This window comes from Oncorhynchus clarkii, chromosome 18, assembly GCF_045791955.1.
Source record: "Oncorhynchus clarkii lewisi isolate Uvic-CL-2024 chromosome 18, UVic_Ocla_1.0, whole genome shotgun sequence".
Lineage (NCBI taxonomy): Eukaryota > Metazoa > Chordata > Actinopteri > Salmoniformes > Salmonidae > Oncorhynchus > Oncorhynchus clarkii.
In genome coordinates this window covers 40497694-40521944 of record NC_092164.1, presented here as the reverse complement: position 1 = coordinate 40521944, position 24251 = coordinate 40497694, and the positions used below count along the sequence as shown (strand labels likewise).

At 42.6% G+C, this 24251-nt stretch overlaps 2 protein-coding genes across 3 annotated transcripts in view; one reads left to right on the top strand and one right to left on the bottom strand.

Moving 5' to 3' along the window:
- The window catches only part of LOC139373495 (phosphatidylinositol 4-kinase beta-like), a 31526-nt gene extending 25901 nt beyond the window's left edge, over positions 1 to 5625 (top strand). The window contains exons 6-12 of the mRNA XM_071114078.1: positions 1280 to 1384; positions 1563 to 1686; positions 1804 to 1917; positions 2134 to 2285; positions 2540 to 2672; positions 2901 to 3021; positions 3160 to 5625. Coding sequence (XP_070970179.1) covers positions 1280 to 1384; positions 1563 to 1686; positions 1804 to 1917; positions 2134 to 2285; positions 2540 to 2672; positions 2901 to 3021; positions 3160 to 3341 — 931 coding nt within the window. The 3' untranslated portion in view covers positions 3342 to 5625. The remainder of the gene's footprint in view (positions 1 to 1279; positions 1385 to 1562; positions 1687 to 1803; positions 1918 to 2133; positions 2286 to 2539; positions 2673 to 2900; positions 3022 to 3159) is intronic.
- Positions 5626 to 9471: 3846 nt separating this feature from the next.
- Positions 9472 to 22787, bottom strand: LOC139373493 (ubiquitin carboxyl-terminal hydrolase MINDY-1-like). 2 transcript variants are annotated; one of them, XM_071114077.1, is made up of 10 exons: positions 22599 to 22787; positions 20865 to 21847; positions 20118 to 20175; positions 18144 to 18208; positions 13842 to 14000; positions 13632 to 13734; positions 13249 to 13391; positions 12799 to 12996; positions 12333 to 12485; positions 9472 to 11782 (listed from the first exon to the last, which is right to left on the bottom strand). In XM_071114077.1, the coding sequence occupies exons 2-10, from the start codon at positions 21549 to 21551 to the stop codon at positions 11702 to 11704; spliced, it is 1647 nt and encodes a 548-aa protein (XP_070970178.1). In that variant the 5' UTR covers positions 21552 to 21847; positions 22599 to 22787; the 3' UTR covers positions 9472 to 11701. The 2 variants fall into 2 exon arrangements, with proteins under 2 accessions (XP_070970178.1, XP_070970177.1); XM_071114076.1 differs by having other exon boundaries at positions 20865 to 22260; positions 22599 to 22786.
- Positions 22788 to 24251: the final 1464 nt, after the last annotated feature.

The following is a 24251-nucleotide window of genomic DNA, read 5'->3' as shown; positions in this document are numbered from 1 at the left end:
ATGTGGCATTGACACTAGAAGGCTGCTGGTCTGTGATCCCATGTAGACCTATCTCCTACCGTTGTGCTGTTGATCAAGGCACTTAACCCCCCCCCCCCCACAAAGTAAAATAACTGCACTGTAAGGCTACTGTATTAAACGCATGTGATCAACCCTCCATCTGGAGAGCTACTGGCTGTTCAGGCTTTTGATTCAGCCCTGAAACACACCGGAGTCTGCCTAACAAGGTCCTGTTGAGCAGCTGATGTTTAGGCTACAATGTGGTGTGTTAGAGCAGGGCTTGAACAAAAGCCTGCGCGCCCAGAAGCGCTCTTGGAGGATGGTTGACCACCCTTGATATCAAATATTGCAACGTTACAACCAGATACTTTTATCTTGTTAGAATGATTCCCTCATTTAAAATGGATCATGTAGGCTACTTCAATGCAAGGTAGCTAACTAACACATGTTTATCTATAACCTTGAGGCTAAAATGTTTGTTTTGCTATTTGTCATTTAGGCTATTCTTAGAATATTTTTAACGTCGGAATTACATAGCCTACTGTTTTAATAGAGGGGGGAATCGCAGCTTTTAAATAACGGTGTTCGATTTATTTCTCAACGTTGCTGGTGGAAAGGCTCAGTCAACGACTAACTTTTTAGCTATAGATCATGCGAAGACTAGCGAAATAGCTTGTAGCATGGCTAATTATGTTTTGAATTGGCTGTTCCGTTAGTCTATCCTTTATTTTATAGGCCTACTGCTGCCTAAATGTCTATCTCTCCTTGGTCAATGGCCCACTTCCACACACACACACAGAGAGATGATCCACAGCACACATATGCGCTGAACGGTAGGTATAATTCTGATCAGGGCTGATATGTAAATGTAATGATTTATGAACATAAGAACCCTGATTTGACATCTTGGAACATCGCATCCTGGCGTTCAGGCTGGCGCATTCTCAAACTCTGGCACACACACACCGGATTCAGAGACTAGTGTCAAATAAGCTTGAACAAAGAGGAGTCAGGATATGAAAGCACACTCTCCATTACTATTCAATGCCGATCCTTCACTTTGATCAACCATTTTTTTGCCGCTTCTGTGTGATTTGCTGCTTCCCCCCCCCACTTTGTTTTCTGAAGGAGACGACAGTTCCCCAAAAAATTGAGGATCCGGTATGGCTCTCAGGACAGCTCCGGCCCAAGCCCAAGCAATGCTTGTTATAGTTTCATGTATTTGGGTCCATCGCTATGGTCTGGATAGAGGTTTTACAACAGCATGTTTCTTTCTTAGGCGACGTCTGTCAGAGAACCTGGCCCACACCCCCACCACGTTCCGGAAAGATCCGGAGGACCCGTCCGCTGTGGCGCTCAAGGAGCCCTGGCAGGAGAAAGTCAGGTGGGTGATTGGCAGATCAGAATGAATAGAAGGGACACGCATGGATGGGCGTACACAATCCCACCTGACGATACATGTCTATCCCACTTAGGTGCAGCGAAGAACGGCACATTGTGGCAGTGTCAAGTAATTGGCTGTGTCTCACTATTTCCTCCCGCTCTCTCTCTCCATCCCTCAGGCGGATAAGGGAGGGCTCTCCTTACGGTCACCTGCCAAACTGGCGGCTGCTGTCGGTCATCGTGAAGTGTGGGGACGACCTGAGGCAGGAGCTACTGGCCTTCCAGGTGCTCAGCCAGCTGCAGGTACGTGACCCTCCACAGTCGAGTCCCATTCCACAGAAATGCTATAATAATACTAATAATGGATTATTATTAGCATTCCCCGGCTAATGCGCTCCACTTCTCCCCCTTCTTCTCCAGTCCATCTGGGAGCAGGAGCGCGTCCCCCTGTGGATCAAGCCCTATAAAATCCTGGTGATGTCATCGGACAGCGGGATGATTGAGCCCGTGCTGAACGCTGTCTCTCTGCACCAGGTGAGTGCATTTTTATTAATTAAATGGACCCCACTTGAAATGTCATGACAAAGCTGCCCAAGTTGTTTAGCTGTGATGCAGTACGACTGCCCTCTTGAGATGAAGATTCTGATAATATAAGTAACAAGTTTGATAATGCACTATTATCAATAGCTATTTTGTACAGAATACCGTGTTGGTTGCCATTTCTAATGGAGTGCTGTGTCTGTGCTCCAGGTGAGGAAGCAGAGCCAGCTGTCTCTGCTGGATTACTTCCTGCAGGAGCACGGCAGCTATACCACCGAGGCATTCCTCACCGCCCAGCGCAACTTTGTGGAGAGCTGCGCCGGCTACAGCCTCATCTGCTACCTGCTGCAGGTCAAAGACAGGTGGGCAGCCCTCCCTTCTCATCCCTCCTTTAGTTTCACTAGTACTATTACTCCCCTGTTCTATTTCTCCACTTCCTGCATCGTTGAGGATGTTTGGCTGCGTTTACACAGGCAGCCCAATTCTGATCTTTTGCCGATAATTGGGCTGCCTGTATAAACACCGCTTTTGTGGTGTGATAAACTACCACATCCCACCCTCTCCTGTATTCCTATATGTTTTACTCACTCCCCCTTCTCTCGTCTCCTTTCTCCAGACACAATGGCAACATCCTCCTGGACTCTGAGGGCCACATCATCCACATTGACTTTGGTTTCATCCTGTCCAGCTCACCCAGAAACCTGGGCTTTGAGACCTCTGCTTTTAAGCTCACCAGCGAATTTGTGGATGTGAGTCAAATAAATTAGTGAATGTGCGTTGTCACATAAAACTGTAAACCGGAATTGCTCATACTAGCTAACAATTGAGTTAGCAATCTCACAATGTTCACTGCATAAATACATTTGTTGGTGTGTTAAAAGATGCTATTAGCGACATTGAGTTAGCTGGTTATCTGCGTAACCTGTCGGTTTTGCATGTGTAAAAAGTCAACTCTGTTGTCCGCGGTTCTCTCTCAGGTGATGGGAGGCCTGGATGGAGACATGTTCAACTACTACAAGGTGCTGATGCTCCAGGGCCTGATAGCTGCTCGCAAACACATGGAGAAGGTGGTCCAAATAGTGGAGATCATGCAGCAAGGTACTGTTTGCTAAAATGGTATATGAGCATGGTCAGTGTGTCGCCGTTTCCATGTACATGATCTTTCTGCCCTGTGTCTGGTTTCTTTTATGGTCTTGCTATTACAACTCCCGTCTCCCCTCTCTCCTCCCCCACCAGGCTCTCACCTGCCCTGCTTCCATGGCTCCAGCACCATCCGCTACCTGAAGGAACGTTTCCACATGAGCCTGACGGAGGAGCAGCTACAGGTGCTGGTGGAGCAGATGGTGGATGGCTCCATGCGTTCCATCACCACCAAGCTTTACGACGGCTTCCAGTACTTCACCAACGGTATCATGTGAACAGTTCAACACCGGGACACAACCACACGGGACATCCACATGGGAGAGCAAGCAATCGTGTACACACACACACACAGATGGTGGTGAACATGTGCATATGGACTCAAACATGTGCTTGCCATAGCAGCACATCTACAAAAATGGACTCTTGTATAGACTAGTACTACAGGACTTGTATAGACTAGTACTACAGGACTTGTTTGCAAACTTGATATGTTCTTTGTCTTAGACAGACTTCTGCCCCCCTCCTCCCCCCTCCTTGTTTTGGCCTTGTGGAGGGGGAGACTGCACCTCCTCCCTCCTGGCCATAGGACTTTTACCTCATTGACGGTTTAAAAAAAGAGGCATAACGCACAGTTCAAATCACACACGAAAACGATTAAGTATCAATATTGGAGGAGGTACTTTATTGAAAAGGGGAGGGGCAATGTGGGAGAGGGCGTGGTCTAAATTCAGAGGAGCCAAGAAGCGTTTTCTCAGATTGGACAACTGCAAGAGCAAATCAGAGGTACATATCGAATATGTACTTATTTTCCATTGTTCTTAGAGCAAAATGGACTTTGAGAAGCCACTATGTAACGACAAAGAAAGCACAAGACAGGTTTTCTAATGGACATTTTCCCTTCTTCTCTGAAAATTCTGTGGTCATCAAGAATGAGCCAGCCCAAAGAGAGGGGGGAAGGACTATTAAAAACCATGAGTGTTATCTGTCAGGAAAACAACTTTATTCCAAGAGTTTGATTTGTTTTGAACTGGAAGTTTGAACTAGGACCAACACGTCTCTTCTTAGTGGTCCAAGCATGCAGCAAAGCTGCTGGTTGTGTTTTTCTTCCCATCCTTAAAAGGAGCAGTTTCATTTCAATCTGGGTTTCAGACAACTGGTTCTCATCCAGTAAAGCACATCTGTACTTACTGTTACAGATAGAAATACCATGAATAAAAAGGACTGTTCTCTATCGTCACATGACAGTCTGTGTCATGCCAACATACATCATGTAGGGCTTTGCTTTGCTAGTGTCACTCTTAAAGCCACCATACTTGAAGGAACGCTAGCGTCATGCTGAGCCTCATGCACTTGACAGTTATGTTGAACCAAAATGGCTACCTGTGGTTACATATATAAAACAATTGCAATGGATTTATGCAAAAAAAACTCAACATTGATGTTCCACTGTTTGTCTTTCATCTCTAACTAAATGTGTATGTTAACGCATTATTATTGTATGTTATGTTAACTAAGGTTGCATATTTAACGAATGCTCAACACGTCCCTCTCGTTGGCTCTCAGATGCATTCCTGTGACTAATTTGGGCCAATCCAGATAGAGGGTTGTCCTTGAGCAGACGATGTAAATAATGGGAGTGATGATTTCATTCCTCTGTCTGTTTTTATTTCTTATTTTGAACAGTATGAGCTCATTATCACAAGTCAACTTCCTTTATGTGAATGTTTTTTTTAATATGATACTCTACTAAACCGATTTTAGTTTTTTGCTCTCTCAAACACACATGTATTCAGTATTGAAGAGAGCTGTTTGAAAAAGCTACATGCTGGGATAGCCTATAACCTTATTACCTGCTTATGTTTCAAAGCTGTGTTGTCGGTGGGTGGCTTTTGTGTATAGCAAAAATGACAGAGAGAACTCAAATGAGTCATTCCTGTGAGCAAACCAATGCCTTGACACATACAACTTTTATCAATGCAACAGTTGGGACAAAGGCGTGCAGGTCATGTACCCAGGAAGTTTATTTGATCAAAAGTTGTAACTACTACTTTCATTGCCTATCCCCTTCATTTATTCCAACCCTAACATTATTCTGTAAAATTATGTAAATAACTCAAGTGCATTTTTATCTTTACCGGAGTGGGTTCTGTCAAACCCCCGTTGATGTTCTCTCCCATTCTGAACCACGGAGAAGCAGAATTGTCCTTGTCCAGTGTCACACCAGCTAAATGCTTGTCCATGGGTACAGACTGCTCCAGATAATGTATAGATCACACTATTGTTCTGAACAGAAAGACGTGGTTTTAGACAGAACTGGTCCACCGCTAACACCAAGCAAAGCATTTATTCGACTAAATTAACAAGTCCTTCGTCCTTGATACTAAAGACATTTTAGAATGTACAGGGGAAGAAATATTGCCCACTTTTGTATCAGAACACTTACACTTTAATCTTCCTAATTCTGTGTTTCGCTTTTCATACACATGGTACAGAGACGAACCTTGTATCATGTTGCCTAAATGCATGACTCCTTCAATAAATTGGAAAGTTGTTTTCTTGTATATTTTCTTGGTTTTCTTAACATGTGTTGATAAATTGTAGGGGGAATTTTGGATATATAATTGAATAAAATGCAAGTCACGTGATTACATATACACCCAGTAAACTAGTAATGTATTGCAATAGATTTCTGTTTTCAGTTGCATCAAGGATAGACTATTTGTTAATTCTGTTTTTAATATGGAGTGATGCTATGGCAGGCTATATTGTAATCAACTGAATATGAATTGTAGCAAATTTAATGACAACATGTCCTCTACAGCGATTCTAATAATTTGCAGTGCTGATGCTACTATGGCTGTTTTACACAGACAGCCCAATTCTGATCTTTCATTAATTGGTCTTTTGACCAACCAAATCTGCTCTGAAAAAGATCTGATGTGAAAATATCTTTGGTCAAAACCAATTAGTGAACAAATCAGAATTTGGCTGCCTGTGTAAACTCGGCCAATGACTAATTCTACGGTTGTAACTACTTTGACAAAGTTCAGCATTCTTCCAACAAGCACGGTCTTGATTGGACTTGGACGTTTTTGGCTACCTGAAGCGTTTCTTTCATTAATAGGAGCTGTTTTTCTTGATTTGAGTCCAATATCAGAGACGAGCATCGTGCAGCCGGCGGCTGTGTATATCTAGGCCTACTGTAAGTAAAAAAATTAAAAATCTAAACTGGAATAGATTTAAATTCAATTCCACTCTGCACATTTATACAACATTCATCAAATAATGAGGGAGAATGACAGACAGACTGCAAATATATTTTGAAAGACCTGTAAATCTAAAACTTTTCTTGGCTTTCAGAATGTGGTTGTGGAAAGCAAGGCTAACCCTGAGACTGAGCCCTGAAGGCCACAGGGCTACAACAGTTAACACACTAACCGGGTGAACTACGGATATTACAAGTGTGTATGTGCCCGAGTCTATAAATGAGGGAGCTCATATGTGTGTTTTAGGTGTGTGAGGGTCAGGAGGGGTAAACAATTCTGTTACTACGGTGGCCCAGATCTCCACTCATGATGAAAGAGACCGGCGGAGAGCCATGTAGGCGCACTGTAAGGAACAATTCTGCCGTAATATCCCTACAAAATTCCTCAAATGGCCCCTCTATACAGAACGCCATTGGTGAGAACACACCAGGGCTCCCGAGTGGCGCAGTGGTCTAAGGCACTGCTGTGTCATTACAGACCCTGGTTCGAACCCGGGCTGTATCACAACCGGCCGTGATCGGGAGTCCCGTAGGGTGGCGCACAATTGGCCCATTGTCATCTGGGTTAGGGGAGGGTTTGGCTGGGGTAGGCCGTCATTGTAAAATAAGAATTTGTTCTTAACCTTTAACTAAACAAATAAGTCCGATAAATAAAAATCATTTTAAAAAAAGGTTCTCGGACGGCCACGTGTAAGTAGCCTTTAACTGAACAACCGACAAATCACTTTTCAATAGATTTTCAGAAAACACAGCAATATAAACTTCTCTTGACTTTGAAAATGTGGTTGTGGACAACGAGACAGACTTGAGAACGCAGAGCTGCATCACCTGGTAAAACAACCGGAGTCTGTACTCTGTGTGTTAATACAGCATGTAAATGTGTGATAATAGGAATAGGCTACATTACTGTGAGTGAGTGTGTTATGTGCCCGAGGCTGTAAATGAGGGTGGTCATGTGTGTGTATGTATGTATTTCAGGTTTGTCAGGTGTCAGACTCAGGACATCAAATATTCTCCATGGTGGCACAATCCCTCTCAGATGGATACAAAACAACAGGCATGAAAGTAAGATTCTCTCACTACGATGGCCAAACAGCAGAAGATAGACAGAACTGCTCTAAAAGAGGCGATGAAGAGAAAGAACATGAAGGGCGGAGAGGAGAGCGCGCCAACAATGAAGATCGCCGAGAAGGAGAACGACATGTATTGTGCAAAGATAACAAGCTTGGCGATAGAGGGAGAAGAAATGTATTATCACCTGAAGTTCTGAGAGGATGGAGGAAGACATTGCAAACAGAGCTGAAATCAGCGAGATCGAAGTTGGAGAGCCAGAAGCAAGAAAGAGGTCCAAAACCAGATGGAGAACTGGCATAATCCCCAAATGATGCTACAGAAGGACCTCCAAGATTTATCACAATTTCTACATTGTACCCTGACAATGGAATAAAAGAATCAGAGGCTAACCCATGAGTTGGACTGTAAGCCAGAACAAGGAAGAGTTGAGACTCCAAAAAAATAGAAATTAGACATGGCGAGGAAGATAGAGATCTCCATGAGGAGTGCCACTAATGATTGGCTCCTCAAGAGAGACGAGCAACAAAGAGAGCCGGAGGCCACACGGCGCAAGATCTGTTCTGAGGTATTAGACTTCTTTATAAACAAGTTACAAATACATTCTAATCCGTACAGTTCAATGTGTTAAATCCACAAGCATCTCTCTTACCGCTCAGAAACTTCTCTAGACCTTTTCCCACACTCCCAGTCTGGCTAATCAAATATTGTTCTTTGTTGTACAATGTTTAAGAGCTACTGTTGAGAGTTTACAGCGTCTCCATTTACAGATGTCCGCCTTAGAAACCCTGAAAGACACATTGAAACTGTCAAGTGTGAAAAACCCAGCAGAGTTGCAGTTCTTGACACTCAAACTGGTGCACCTGGCACCTACTACCATACCCCGTTCAAAGGAACCTAAATATTTTGCCTCGCCCATTCACCTTCTGAAATGGCACAGCTGAAACATCGAGAGCATGGTTGCATCACTGCCTGGTACGGCAACTGCTCACCCTCCAACCGCAAGGCACTACAGAGGGTAGTGCGTACGGCCCAGTACATCACTGGGGCTAAGCTGCCTGCAATCCAGGACCTCTATAGCAGGTGGTGTCAGAGGAAGGCCCTAAAAATTGTCAAAGACCCCAGCCACCCCAGTCAGACTGTTCTCTCTACTACCGCATGGCAAGTGGTACCAGAGTGCCAAGTCTAGGACAAAAAGGCTTCTCACCAGTTTTTACCCCCAAGCCATAAGACTCCTGAACAGGTAATCAGATGGCTACCCGGACTACTTGCACTGTGTGCCCCCCCAGACCCTTTTTTATGCTGCTGCTACTCTGTTTATCATATGCATAGTCACTTTAACTATACATTCATGTACATACTCCCTCAATTGTCCCGATCAACCAGTGCTCCTGCACATTGGCTAACCAAATTGTGTCCCGCCACCCACCAACCCCTCTTTTACGCTACTCTCTGTTCATCATGTATGCATAGTCACTTTAACCATATCTACATGTACATACTATTTCCATCAGCCCAACTAACCGGCGTCTGTATGTAGCCTCGCTACTGTTATTTTTCTTTTTACTGTTTTATTTCTTTACTTACCTATTGTTCACCTAATACCTTTTTTACACTATTGGTTAGAGCCTGTAAGTATTCATTTCACTGTAAGGGCAAAACCTGTTGTGTTCAGCACACGTGACAAATAGACTTTGATTTGAGATACACAATCCATGTCTCAAGGCTTAAAAATCCTTTTTTAGCCTGTCTCCTCCCCTTCATCTACTCTGATTGAAGTGGATTTTACAAGTGACATCAACAAGGGATAACTTTCAACTGGATTCACCTGGTCAGTCTGTCATGAAGAGTTCTTAATGTTTTGTACACAGTATATCTCGCTCTCTCAAAGATGGAGCAGAAAAAGTTAAGATGGAAAAGACAGAATAAAGCAAGAGGCAGGAGAACAAGAAGAGGCATCAAAGATATGGTGTTTCAAGGCGGCCTAGAAGGATTGGTTGTTTGAGTCGATTATGTGAAGTAATTAATGATATTTACCAGACAACAAATGAGTCATTGAACACCATGATAATTTGTTTAGATTTTCCTTTACTGACATGACAAATTAAATTCAAAGCAATAAGTGGTGACGATTAACACTTGGCGCCAAGGTGTGGCCTATTTCTGTAGTGTTGCTGAAAGCCCCTAACCCTAAAGCTACTTCAAAAGGCCCTGTATAACCGACCGTCTCAAAACTGAATTAACTGCCAGAACTTTATTCCTAAGTAATGTAAATCAAATGCAGACTTATCATAGTTGGTTCAAGCACCAGATTTGCTTGAAGGCCCAGTGCAGTCAAAAACGTGATTTACCTGTCTGAACAAATGTAGACTGAACAAAAATATAAACGCAACATGTAAAGTGTTGGTCCCATGTTTCATGAGCTGAAATAAACGATCCCAGAAATGTTCCATTCGCACAAAAAGCGTATTGCTCTCAGATTTTGTGCACAAATTAGTTTACATCCCTGTTAGTGAGCATTTCTCCTTTGCCAAGATAATCCCATCCATCTGACAGCTGTGGCATATCAAGAAGCTGATTAAACAGCATAATCATTACACAGGTGCACCTTGTGCTGGGGACAATTAAAGGCCACTAAAATGTGCATTTTTTCACACAATGCCACAGAGGTATCAAGTTGAGTGGCATGCTGACTGCAGAGATGTCCACCAGAGCTGTTGCCAGAGAATTTTATGTTAATTTCTCTACAATAATGTCATTTTAGAGAATTTCTGTCTGTAATAATGCCCGTTTGTTGGGAAAAAAATCATTTTGATTGGCTGCCAAGTGGCTGGGCATATGCCCTCCCTGGTCCAACCATGGCTGCACCCCTGCCCTGTCATGTGAAATAGAAAGAAATTAGGCCCTAATCTATGTTTCTTTCAATTGACTGATTTCGTTACATTAACTGTAACTCTTTAAAATGATTGAAATTGTTGCTTTATATTTTTGTTCAGTATATACATTTCCACACTGATGTTGGAATAATACTGTTAAATTCAGAAATGTTAGCCTGTGGTTTTGGGATGACATTTGGGCCTGCCTGAAATGGGTTAATAGACCAATAAGAAAGAGTTCCAAACCTCTCAGCTAATTTTCAGGTTTCCCCTCCCCACTCAGAACACTCGCAGATAGACGGTCCTATCAAAATTCTTGCTCCAGAAATTGCTCTTTCCTAAGAAGCTATTTGATTATTTTTGACCATTTAAAATTCTTACCTTTCAATTATTTAAAATGTAGATAAAAACAGCTGCATTGGACCTTTAATGCGACTCTTATTCCCATATAGTCATCTTTAACCCTCCAATGATCTCAAAAGTCATCCACAAAAGATGCTCCAGCAGATCCCCTTCACTGCCCATACCATTCTACTTCTGCATAATTCCTCCCTGCTACAGCATAGTACACTATATGACAGGGAAAGAAAAGCCCATGCTTACTCTAGCAGATAGAACTTTGGGGAAAACGGCCATCTCTTCGTTCGTTCGTCGGGCTTGCAGAGTCCGCTTCTCGACCCAGGCATAATTGTGCATTGTTCTGTATAGGACAGGAATGTACTCGAGTTTCCATCATGGCTTAAATGAGTAAGATGACAACTATCCTACAGTTTGCTTAAAAACAGATCTTTCTAGGGCGAGAAGGTAGCCAAGAAGGGGGGTTGTCTTTGTGCTCTTAATTTAACTTTTTTTTTTTTGCAATTTCAAAAGTTGCATCATCCATTAAGATGCATCAGTTGGTCAGAGCTGTAGTGACTTACCTTTAATTTAGACCTTCACTTTCTGTCCCCTTAGCTTACAAAATCAGACCACTGTCTGCCTCGTTGCCATAGAAACCAAACCAGACCACAGTTACAAACTTCGCTCATATTTCTCAAGAGGGGCAGTGATAGCTGACTAGAAGACGACCCCTGATGTGTGACTCTACCTGGGTTGTGACGTGTCTTGGATGATTCTCAGCTGCTGTAACCAACCAACTGCATTGGATTTCCTCTCTGCAGCCTCAATTCACGTTTAGATTCTGTTCTGAGGGTCTAGCAAAGCGGGACTAGTACTGCCACCTTCTGGCCTGGATGTTCAAAGAAGAACAAGGGTGAGAGATGGGGAGGTACAACCTCGAGGTTTAGTGTGAAGGGTGAGTTTGGCATTGAGATGGCAGGGGCACAATCCCCTAACTGTGTGTGTGTGTGTGTGTATGTGTTAGGGGTTGGCTTAATGCAATGAAGTGCAGGCTCATGGGGGAATAGGGTAAGTTTAGGTGTCGCTATAATATGGCACAGTCGGAATCATCCTTTTTCTCCCGTCTCCTCTGACCTCCCGGCTTGGCTGCCAGTTGACGTCTCACCTGGAAGCAAAACAAACATTCATACAGGAAATGGACAAGCTGCTATGTAGGACGTTTGTGAATCAAAGATAGCAGAAAGTTGCCTTTTAACCTAGTACCAGAAAAGTACAGCACTGCACCGTGGTGAAAGAATGCAATGAGTCCTCCACATTTTCTGCTCAAATAAATTGTAGTGTGATGGAAAAAGCACCAGGGGACACTTTCTTTACCAATTGTCTATACCAGTAGTCAAACATTTTCAGCGGGGACTCCATTTTCTCAGCCAGAGAAGGGGACCTCTTTTTTTGCAAACCCACATCTAACGACAATCTTAAAAATAACCTTAAATTCATAACATGCATCTCTTATCCAAATTAAAAGAAAATACATTTACTCAAAACTGTTTAAAAAATATATATTAATGGGGAAGTCAACTGCAGTTCCCCTTCGACTTTTGAATATCACAGGTCTATACTGTTGTATTGTGTTAATCTTTCATACTGTTGAAGTAAAGCCTAGAGAGGGCACCATCTTTCCTTCTAGTAAATGTCTTGATAGTGTGGTTGGTTACCTGCTGTGCTGGGGCCTGGGAGGGACCTTGTTGCTGCTGCTGCTGCTTCTGGTACTCCTCCTCCTGCAGCCGTCTGGCCAGGTCCAGGTCACTGAGGGGCCCCGGGGCCACCCCCTGCTGCTGCTGCTGCAGAGACATGGCCACTAGGTAGTCCTGGCAACCAAGCATACACCACGGGGTGAGTGAATGTGGTAATGGAAATGTGCATAGAGGCTGAAATCCTTAACGTCCATGCATGATTTACAGTACATACAGATCTCAAGTTAGGATCACGTTAGACACAGACAGCGTGGCAGTTTTACACATAAAAAAACCTTAACTATCTAGCTGCAGCAGAAGACATGGAGATTGTCTCTGTGGCGCATTGGATACTGCCCACTGTATCTGGGTACTTCTCAAATAACAGGTATCCTCAAACTGAAAATGGTGGCGGTGTGTTGTGGAGCTGGGGGGGGGGGTCACTGACCTGGTCGATCTGTCTCTGCTGCTGCTGGGGCGTGAGACTGTCGGGCTGTGTCACGAGGACGCTCCTCTGGGGCGGGTGGCACAGGCGGAAGTCTGAGTTGCAGAAGTTGCCGTCGCCCTCCACGTTGTGTAGGCTCTCCCACACTAGCCCCTCCTCCTGCAGGAAGCCCTGGTCTGTCACCAGCAGGTACAGGTGGCCCTGCGGGGTCACAAGGTCAAAGGTTAGAAGTCATTCACTCGGGAGGGTGGTAAGCAGCGTTTTAGAGAATGTTGTGCTACTGCAGGGTGCTTGAGGGAACGTTACAGAATGTGCTACATGCCGCTGTCATGTAGAATACAGTCTTATCTATATATGCCATTTCTATCTGCAAGGTTCTATATGTTGCACTCTATAGATTGAGCCATTGGTAAATTCCCTTACCAACACGCACGCACGCACACACACACGCACCTTGTGCTTTATCATGGTGCTAAAGTGGTTGTTTCTGAAGAATACGGACAGCTCGCCCTCCTTGACTTTAGTGTTGAGCTCACAAAGTCCGTGGTACGATAGCTGGGTCGCTGTGCACTCGAGAAACTGCTCTGCCACCAAACCTGAGACGGAGAAGTACCAGCATAAGAGAGTAAGGGGAATAGGTGCATTACAAAGGAAACGGCCAAGTGAACAGAATGCATTTGGGATTAAATTATCTACTTCCCATCAAGACCCTCATCAATAAAACCAGTTTATTAGAGCCGGGCTTGAACATAAGTCTTCACCACCTGTAGCTCACCAGGACAAGGGTTGGTGACAACTCAAATGCATGTCAAGTAAGGATTCAGAAGGTCCTGTACCTTCACTGACACGGCTGCTGTCTTCCGAATGCTTGTAGCCGATGATCTTCTCTACCAGCTGGTTGTAGCTTAGCTTTCCCACCGCTGCCACCATCTCAGGGCTCTGGAGAAAGAAAATACTTTGAAACTAAAGCCCAAAACAAAGTGATTTGGGGCATTAATTTTGAAAGGAGGGCTTTCACCTTCACATGTTCTACAAATATCGCTTACCTGAGGGTCCACCAGCCAGCCATGGTAGAGCGGGATATCCAGCAGGTCAAAGGCGATACACTCTGGTGTGTACTCAAAGTCCGACACGCCTGTGAAGCGCACGTTGACGTCAAGGCCCGTGGATAGCTTTGGCAGAACTGCCATGGCATCGCTCATGTTCTGCGGATTCAAAGATAGAACATGATGCATATTAGAAAACTACAGATGTTGGAAACTGAGTCGATTACAGTCAATTTCGAGATTAACGTCTAGAATTGAAGATCAGACCATTTTCTAAGAGTCATTTGAATTAATATTTTGTGTTGAGATGGAATCGTACTTGCACACAATGTAGAGTTGGTTGCACAGAAGTCCAGTATCACCTGTTCCTAAATCATTTTATCATATGGTTTACACCTCATTTCCATTGACATGTAAGGTATGAGAATGCTGAAGGATAAAGCTAAGTGGATGTGCAGGTTAATGTTTCCAAGAGACCTGCACTATCAACCATACCTAAAAATGTCTGTCACTGTCCTACAATATGGTGTTTGAGTGAAACTGAGCAAAGTTTAGCAATGAAAAATGAACCTAGGGTTTTCCCTTACTAAAGAAAATATTGGTTGACCGAAAGTCAGTTCTTTCGACCAATCGATTAGTCAATTTTAAAACGTGTATTTTTCCATATGTATACACACCCTGTGTTTAATAAAATCAACTATATGTATTTAGCTTGTCTGATGCTTCAAGATCACTGATGAAATATGACACAGACTCAACAGGGAAACAGAGATCAAGATAACCAGAAAAAAAAAGAAAAAAAAAAATCCTCCTCCCATTACGTCTTTCTCCGATTCTGCCGTTACTCTCCTGAAGTTGCTGGTAATAGGCTACACGAGGAGTCAGGAAACTCTCATGTGGAATGCCAATTTATCTTACCATTTCTACCGATCTGCGTGCCAGTTATGGTTTTCATTTTCATTTCATTTATACTAAAAACGTCTTCGTATCTCAAAATCATTAATGTGGTTAATGAAAATTATATCCAAATCTAAATGAAACAAACCTAAAAAGTAACTTATACTCCCAACTGGGCTATGTAAAAAAAAAAAAAATGCCTATAAAAGCCAACAAATAAAAACATTGCAGCCTGCAGGTAGAAAATATCCTGACAAAAATAGGCATGGACTGTCTGCAATGAACTTGAAACATTGTATCAACTATTAGCTTGGGTTGGGCCTGAAGCTCCCTTGCAACATTGTAGAAAATATTCTGGGCCCTTAGGAGTTTAGTGTACCAGTGAGCTCGGACAGACACAGCTGTAGGCAATTTGCGCAAGCGATAAGAAGTTATCAGTTAGGCCTATTTTAAGACATTTCCACTGGATCAGAGCATGACATTTTTCCCTTTCTCGCCGAGTGGTTATCGAAAGGGAGAGAGCTGGAAAGATTTTGAAAATACATGAGGAATTGTCACTCAATGGATGTAAAAATAGACTTTGTTTGCTTGCTGTTTGAGGAGAACATTCACATGAGAACCTCCACAGGTGGTGGTGCATTAAGCCAATCAGAAATACTAACACCAAATGGGCACATTTATATGCCTACATTTGCAAGCAGGCCAGGTAGCATATAGACCTACTTCTATGCGTAATCAGGTGAGTGTCCTTATTCAACATTGACAGGAGTGCTCCAAACAAAAGACAATGACAAAATTGACAGAACTCGTAAATGGAATGAAATAAACCATAACTTGTTTCTCAAGTGTAGCATAGGTTGTGAACTCCGCAAACAATGTGTCCACTCCAACAATGAGAACAGTAAAATACTGGAATAATAATAATAATAATAATATATTGAATGCATTAACGTAACCAAACAAACATTGTAGATTAGAAATGTAAGCAATTACTGGTAAATTAACTACAGGTGATATACCATATGTAAATGGGGAATTGATGACGTTTAATCCTAGTAAACATTCCTCGTCTTAGGTCATTTAGGATAACCACTTTATTTTAAGAATGTGAAATGGCAGAATAATAGTAGAGTGTGATTTATTTCAGCTTTTATTTCTTTCATCACATTCCCAGTGGGTCAGAAGTTTACATACACTCAATTAGTATTTGGTAGCATTACCTTTAAATTGCTTAACTTGGGTCAAATGTTTTGGGTAGCCTTCCACAGAAGTTTGGCCCATTCCTCCTGACAGAGCTGGTGTAACTGAGTCAGGTTTGTACGCCTCCTTGCTAGCACATGCTTTTTCAGTTCTGCCCACAAATTTTCTATGGGATTGAGGTCAGGGCTTTGCGATGGCCACTCCAATACCTTGACTTTGTTGCCCTTAAGCCATTTTGCCACAACTTTGGAAGTATGCTTGGGGTCATTGTCCATTTGGAAGACTCATTTGCGACCAAGCTTTAACTTCCTGATTGATGTCTTGAGATGTTGCTTCAATATATTCACATAATTTTCCTTCATCATTATGCCATTTATTTTGTGAAGTGCACCAGTCCCTCCTGCAAAAAGCACCCCCACAACATGATGCTGCCAGCCCCGTGCTTCAAGGTTGGGATGGTGTTCTTCGGCTTGCAAGCCTCCCCCTTTTCCTCCAAACATAACGATGGTCATTATGGTCTATTTTTGTTTCATCAGACCAGAGGACATTTCTCCAAAAAGTATGATCTTTGTTCCCATGTGCAGTTGCAAACCGTAGTCTGGCTTTTTTATGGCGGTTTTGGAGCAGTGGCTTCTTCCTTGCTGAGCGGCCTTTCAGGTTATGTCAATATAGGACTCGTTTTACTGTGGATATAGATACTTTTGCAACTGCTCCAGCATCTTCACAGGGTCCTTTGCTGTTGTTCTGGGATTGATTTGCACTTTTCGCACCAAAGTACGTACATCTCTAGGAGACAGAACGCATCTCCTTTCTGAGCAGTATGACGGCTGCGTGGTCCCATGGTGTTTATACCTGTGTACTATTGTTTGTACAGATGAACGTGGTACCTTCAAGCGTTTGGAAATTGCTCCCAAGAATGAACCAGACTTGTGGAGGTCTACAATTTCTTTTCTGAGGTCTTGGTTAATTTCTTTTGATATTCCCATAATGTCAAGCAAAGAGGCACTGGGTTTGAAGGTAGGCCTTGAAATACATCCACAGGTACACCTCCAATTGACTCGAATGATGTCAATTAGCCTATCAGAAGCTTCTAAAGCCATGACATACTTTTATGGAATTTTCCAAGCTGTTTAAAGGCACAGTCAACTTAGTGTATGTAAACTTCTGACCCACTGGAATTATAATTACAAGTGAAGTGTAAACAATTGTTGGAAAAATTACTTGTGTCATGCACAAAGTAGATGTCCTAACCGACTTGCCAAAACTATAGTTTGTTAACAAGAAATTTGTGGAGTGGTTGAAAAACAAGTTAATAACTCCAACCTAAGTGCATGTAAACTTCCGACTTCAACTGTACATACATACATACACACACTACTGTGACAATTTTTTTATTTTTTTATTTAAAATTGGTCGAACAACAGCCTATAAACCAGTCGAATAATTGGGTTCACCCGTAAAGGAACCAGATTGATTAGCTCTGAACTGCATGTATGTCAGAGCCAGGTGGTTGGATCATGGTGCTTACAACATCAAAAACATGGGTTTGATTCCTGCATGAGCCACACATACCAAACAGATGGGTTGACTCAGAAGTCACTTTGTATTAAAGAGCTGCTAATTAAAGAGGTGCTACCTTGCCACCAATTTGTTTGATGCTTACACCTTACTGTACATTTTTGGTACAGTAATTTTGAATCCTTGTTGTTCCCTAAACTCCTTATTGTGGTACTCTCTAGTGGCAGCTGGTGTGACTTAGCACTGATGACACAGGCTTCTGCCTCTGCTGTGAACTCCACTTCCCCTTAAAAATGTGTCAAACATACACCCAACCACACCCACACACAGAATTTTGTGCACACAGCTACAAAAAGATAGACCAGTGGCGGCTGCTGAGGGGAGGACAGCTCATAATAAGGGCCAGAACGGAGTAAATGGAATGGCAAACACACGGAAACCATTTGTTTGATTTATTTGAACCCATTTAACTTATTCCGCACCAGCAATTACCACAAGCCCATCCCCCCCCCCCCAATTAAAAAGGTGCCACCAACCTCCTGTGAGGTAGACAACACAGACAGAGCTGCACCTGCAGACGCACACATCCCAAACACAAATACACACACGCTAGCGCAGCTTCCGAAAAACATTCAGACACAGACCGACAGTGTCACAAATAAGCCAAGTGGACAGATGTGTGTTTACCTGCTGAAAGTTGAGCTCCATTCCCTCAGCCTTCTCCCTGGGTTTGATGGACAATACGCACTCTCCTGTGGCAGAAACGCAAAGTACAGGAGTATGAAAACAAAATGGGTACTGTGGTTCTCAGACAGTGAGTGACCAAACAGAAATGCGTGTTATGATATACAGTGCGTTCAGAAAGAATTCATACTCCTTGACTTATTCCACTTCGTTGTGTTACAGCCTGAATTCTAAATTGATTATAGGTTCTCACCCATCTACACACACAATACCCCATAAGGAGAAAATGAAAACATGTTTTTAGAAATGTTTGCAAATGTATTAAATTAAATAAAGATTTAATTTATATAACAATTCAAACCGGTGTCAATAAATGTTATATTTACCTTTGGCAGTGATTACAGCTGTACAGTCTTTCTGGGTAAGTTGGTTGTTGAGCATTGTTAGATAGCCAAGTCTTGCCATAGATTTTCAAACCGATTTATGGTAAAACTGTAACTAGGCCACTCAGGAATATTCAATGTCATCTTGGTAAGCAACTCCAGTGTATATTTGGCCTTGTGTCTTAGGTTACTGACCAACTGAAAGGTGAACTTGTCTTCCGGTTTTCCTCTTGGATTTGGCCTGTGCTTAGCTCTATTCCGTTTCTTTTTATCCCAAAAATCTCCCTTGTCTTTGCCGCTGACAAGCATAGCCATAATATGATGCAGCCACCAGCATGCTTGAAAATATGGAGTTATACTCAGTGATGTGTTGTGTTTGCCCTGAACATAACGTTAGTATTCAGGACATAAAGTTTACTTTTTTTGCAGTTTTACTTTAGTGCCTTATTGCAAACAGGATGCATGTTTTGTAATATTTTGATTCTGTACAGGCTTCTTTTCACTCTGTCATTTAGGTTAGTATGGTGGAGTAACTACAATGTTGTTGATCCATCCTCAGTTTTCTCCTAACACAGCAATTAAACTGTTTTAAAGTGACTTTTGGCCTCATGGTGAAATCCCTGAGTGGTTTCCTTCATCTACGGCAACTGAGTTAGGAGGGACACTTGTATCCTTGTAGTGACTGAGCGTTTTTTTTGTACCCATCTACCAATAGGTGCCCATCTTCGCACGGCATTGGTCTACATGGATGAATCTGTTTGAACTTCACTTCTCGACCTTACCAATACAGTGCATTAGGAAAGTATTCAGACCCCTTGGACTTGTTACATTTTATAATAAGGCTGTAATGTATTAAATCGCGCCCCCCCCGCCCCCCCATCTGTAATTTAATACATTTTTGAATAAGGCTGTAAGGTAACAAAATGTAGAAAAAGTAAAAGGGTTCTGAATGCACTGTAATTGTATGTGTGGAGTACAGAGATGAGGTAGTCATAGAAAAATCATGTTAAACACTATTACTGCACACAGTGAGTCCATGCAACTTATGTGACTTGTTAAGCACATTTTTACTCCTGAACTTATTTAGGCTTGCCATAACAAAAGGGTTGAATACTTGTTGACTCAAGGCATTTTCCCCCTTTAATTCAGTTGTAAACATTTCTAAAAACACACAATTCCACTTTGACATGGTGGGGTATTGTGTGTAGGCCAGTGAAACAAAATCTCTATTTAATCCACTTCAAATTCAGGTAGTAACACAAAAAGTCAAGGAGCGTGAATACTTTCTGAAGGCACTGTATTTCTCCATGGTAATGGTCAAAGTTGACTGCTTGTTCAATTTGCTAGATATTTCAATGACTTAAGCCCTTGGCTCCTGGATCATAGGGCCTGTGATGATCTTTAATATACTGCCTGATAATATGCTGTCTCTTTAGTTACTCATATTTTCATGCATTGGTTGCATTTTCATGTGTTCATCACAACCTCAGAATAATGTAGGAAAATGTGTTGTTTACTGGAAGTTACAAAGCAATAACTTCAGTGTAACAAAGTCTGTATGGAAGCACAGTCAATACACTCCCTTGTTTCTTACCAAGGTGAGCCATCAGGTCCTCTGTGGTGACTACTTCTGTCTGGGCGGGTAGCTTGGCCTGAAGACAAATCACACATGATTATAATTTGTAAGCACTTTTCTTGACCAATGTTCATTAAACAATAGACTCTCTGAAGCTGCCATCCTGACATTTATAAACGTAAATTCTGTGTTGCGTCGATTTTGAAAGATGTTGATGGTACAAACAAGATTATAGGATTCAGAAGGCTTTGGTGTTCTCTTAAACTACGGCTCATCACACCCTAACGTGAACCTGTAATTCCTGCTTCTAGAAACTTCCCTCATGCTTGTGTCAGGTCACTAATTCTGTATTGCATACACACCTCGGATATCATCCTCAGTGTGTCATCCTCACCCTTATTCTCAGTCACCTTAAGGCCAATTACACATCTCAATTGTCTTAAGTACTTCATCTGCACTGATCTCAAAACATATGACAGGGTAAAGCAGTATATTTTAGGACTATTGGGGGATTTTGCAACGTGCGTCTCAATAGTCTAAAGTAGCCTCCTTTTTTGGGCTCTTTCCATTGATCTGCACTGATCTGAAAAGAAATAGACCAGTGAATGCAAAATCCCCCAATAGTCCTATAATATACTGCTTTACCCTATCATATGTTTTGAGATCAGTGCAGATGAAGTAGGCCTAAAACCACTTAAGACAATTGAGATGCGTAATCATGGACCCCATTAGTCCTATATAGCTGTTTCTACAGTCCAACAATACCTTCCAGCGCAGAAACAGGGTGTTCATGATGGCCAGCAGGGGACAGGGCCCGTTCTCACTCTGCGTGATGATGGGTGTCTTCTTCTCCTTCCAGGTGATCCATTTCACAAAGTAGTAGGCCGGCGTCATGGGCTCTGGGGCGGCGGTGGCCCCTCCCGTGGCTGCGGCAGCCAGGACGTCACTGACCAGGCCGGGGACTTCAGCAGAGGGGGAGCGGCCCTCGTCGCCCAGGGCAGAGTAGGACGACAATGGCTCGTCATTCCCGGTGTTGCCCTCGAAGAACTCCAGGCTGCGGATGGAGAAGGAGGGAGAGTCGCTTGTAGCCGACTGGCTATTCTCGTCCGACCTTCCAAACATGGCCTCTGAGCTCTCCCCGTTCACTTCGGTCAGAGTTTGGCTCTGCGGGGTGGATTGAGCGTCTTCTGTTGTGCCGTTTTCAGACATGACTGCTGGCGTGAGTGCGGTTCCACTGTGTTTGTCAGAACCTTCTGCTTCCAAAATTGGGTTCTTGACTGATGGGACTTTGGTGGAATCTTCACGGTCCAAGGGCTCTGCTTTGTGGCTTTCTTTAGCCACAGAGGACCCTGGTGCATGGCCACCCTCCTCAGAAATGGCTGTCAGAGAGCAGTCATCTTTGACAACGCTCAGGAGATCTCCTCCGACTATCTCAGTGCCAGAATCCGCCATAGCCGGGTAATGTTCAATGTAGCACTTAATCAATAGAAAATAAGGCCAAGTCGTCGGTAAAGACTACTTCAGGCTTAGGCTGTATAAGCATAGAAAAACTAACTCAGCCCTTTACATTAAGAATATTCAAGGCTTTAAAAGTTGGCAGAGACCTTCTAGGTGAATCTTGAGGGAAATCTACTCGACAATCAGTTCCCTGGTATTCCTGAGTAACAGTGTCCTTAGTTTGCAAAACAGGGTTGATGGACGGCTACAGCAGAATCCACAGTCGCTCTGTCGGTTTTATGTCATTCAGACTGTAAGACAGAGTGGATTTCACAAAACTCTACAAGATTTCCTCTAACAAAAGATCTTTACACAATATATATATATAGAAATTTAACCTTAACAAAAGTACAATTATCTTACAGATAATTTTCAGCACTGCCTCTGTCCATTGCAGCTACAGCTGCAAACTAGAGCAAAGTTATTTTTGGGGGAGGCACAACTTATCTGGTTATAAAAGTTGTGCTTTTCCTGACTATACAATTGAATACACCAGAGAGATGGACAAGTGATAAGGGAGATGGAGCTGGTCAAGCTTGTCCCTTGCCTCGTGACATGGATGACTCAGTATGTTCCTAGGATATCAAATGCGGTATGGTTGACTTCTTAGCTTCGTCTGAAAATATCAGCTGGTGAATTCGAGTAACCAAAAATTGTACCATACCTGCAAGAAAAATATCAGTCAGGGGAAAAATGTATTCTCTAATAACACAAATTCTTATTCTAACTATGTTATAGGACTGACCCTGGGGGTTGACAAAATACTGAGAAGGTAACGCTAACTATAAAGCCGGTCTAGAAAATGTTGCATCTGCCAAGTAGCACCAGAACTGACTACTGTCCGGACTATAGCTGGCTATAGCCTCGTGGTGACGCTCAGAAGTTGATATTGCCGGGTAACGTTAGTGATGGGCGCTGAGTATCTTGCTGCTGTTGGCAGCTTGCTTGCTTGCTTGCTTGCTAGCTAACGTTAGCTGACCAGCAGAAAATCAAATAACTTACCACGAAGCCAGTTGACAGCGTAAATGGCAACAACAAAAAAAAAAGTAATGAAATTTAGACTGTTGTTGGTCCAATCAACAGAAAACGTTTAACGAGCTTCGCTGGCTGACAGCCATACTATTTACATTCCACTGTCTCCTCGTTCGCTATCTTGAATTCGCTTCCTCCACTTCACTTCCTCTTGTACTACCACAGCAAAATATTTGTATATCTGTGACCAGTCTGTAAACAATGACGTCACGAGCTGCATTAACCACAGGGGGGAAACTCCTTTGTAGATGTCATGCACCAAGCTACAAACATAAAATAAATGTAGTATAATATGCAAACCAAAAATATTTCGGGGGAAAAAAAGAAGAAAATACTCAGCAAATATGCGAATTAATCCAACACTAGCTACATGAAATGATTGTGAATGTAATCTTCATGGGGACACGAGCGGTTGGAGGAGAGAACTGCATGTGTAAATACACTGGTCGTGTTCATGAGCGTCATATCTCCTTGCAGTGTAGTATTGCAGAGACGAAAGTCTAAAATGTGTGTTTATTGTGTAATGGGTGATATGTCACACACTGTGTGTGACTCATCTACTCATCTGTGATATATAAAGACGACGAACGTCTGCTCTCATTAATGAAGGAACTAAATAAAATAACAGAATCGTCCAATTCCCACACAGCTTCATTTCTTCCATGTCTTGTCTTGACCATCATTCTGATTCTAAAAGTAGGATTTGTGTTGTGGAAATATGTTGTGTTGATATTGTCATGAGGTGAAAAGTATGGCACACAGCCCTGGAGGGACATGCTTATTGGGACTACTACACATGTGACGTCATGAATTTACCGGCGTAAACACAACCACTTTCGAGTGATGTGGATTCCAAGTCTTTTCAGTGAGCCGGCTCATTTGGCTCAGTTCAACTAAAAGAGCCATTCATTTAGCTCCTAAACGACTCTTCCGTCAGTAGCGCTTAAAAACGTACCTAAAACCATTTTAAAAAATGCTAATCTCCAGAGTTGTAGACTCGATTCACATGACTTGGACTCGAGTCTGACTCCAGCCACAAATTGATGGCTTGAGACTAGACTTGATAGAAAATAAAATAACTTGAAACTTGAATTGGAGCCTCAATACTAGACTAGACTTTCACTTGAGACTGATGTATGGAGCGAGATAGCTGCCAATAGGTTGAATTTACATAGCGTTAGGATTGTAAGAAAATCTATGTGTAAATTGTTAGGATCGTAAGAAAAGCCAGCGTTAAACATGAAAAGTAAATGTTAAATTAGAAGTGTAAATTTGCAAACCCTATGTTATGACTGTGAATGAACATTCAATTCTTACTTAACATCTCCCTTTACTCGGTTACATATCTTTTTTATAAGTACAAACTTTTGTCAGTAATGTAATGTTGCAGATAGTAACCCTTTTGGACCACACTTCATTAGAATTCTATATCATACTATGAATAGTCAGTGTGTCTACCTCGGAATTGCAGCTAAAATTCTTACACACAAACACACACACACACACACACACACACACACACACACACACACACACACACACACACACACACACACACACACACACACACACACACACACACACACACACACACACCTAGGAGAGACTTGGGTCACTCTGTTT

What these genes read in the sequence shown, in the direction of transcription:
- LOC139373493 (XM_071114077.1), bottom strand. Translation starts at nt 21,551, where the DNA reads ATGGCGGATTCTGGCACTGAGATAGTCGGAGGAGATCTCCTGAGCGTT. An exon ending in GGACCTGATGGCTCACCTTG is followed by an intron (nt 18,209 to 20,117) that starts GTAAGAAACAAG and finishes TTTCTGCCACAG; the next exon opens with GAGAGTGCGTATTGTCCATC. An exon ending in CAGCAGCCGTGTCAGTGAAG is followed by an intron (nt 13,392 to 13,631) that starts GTACAGGACCTT and finishes TCTCCGTCTCAG; the next exon opens with GTTTGGTGGCAGAGCAGTTT.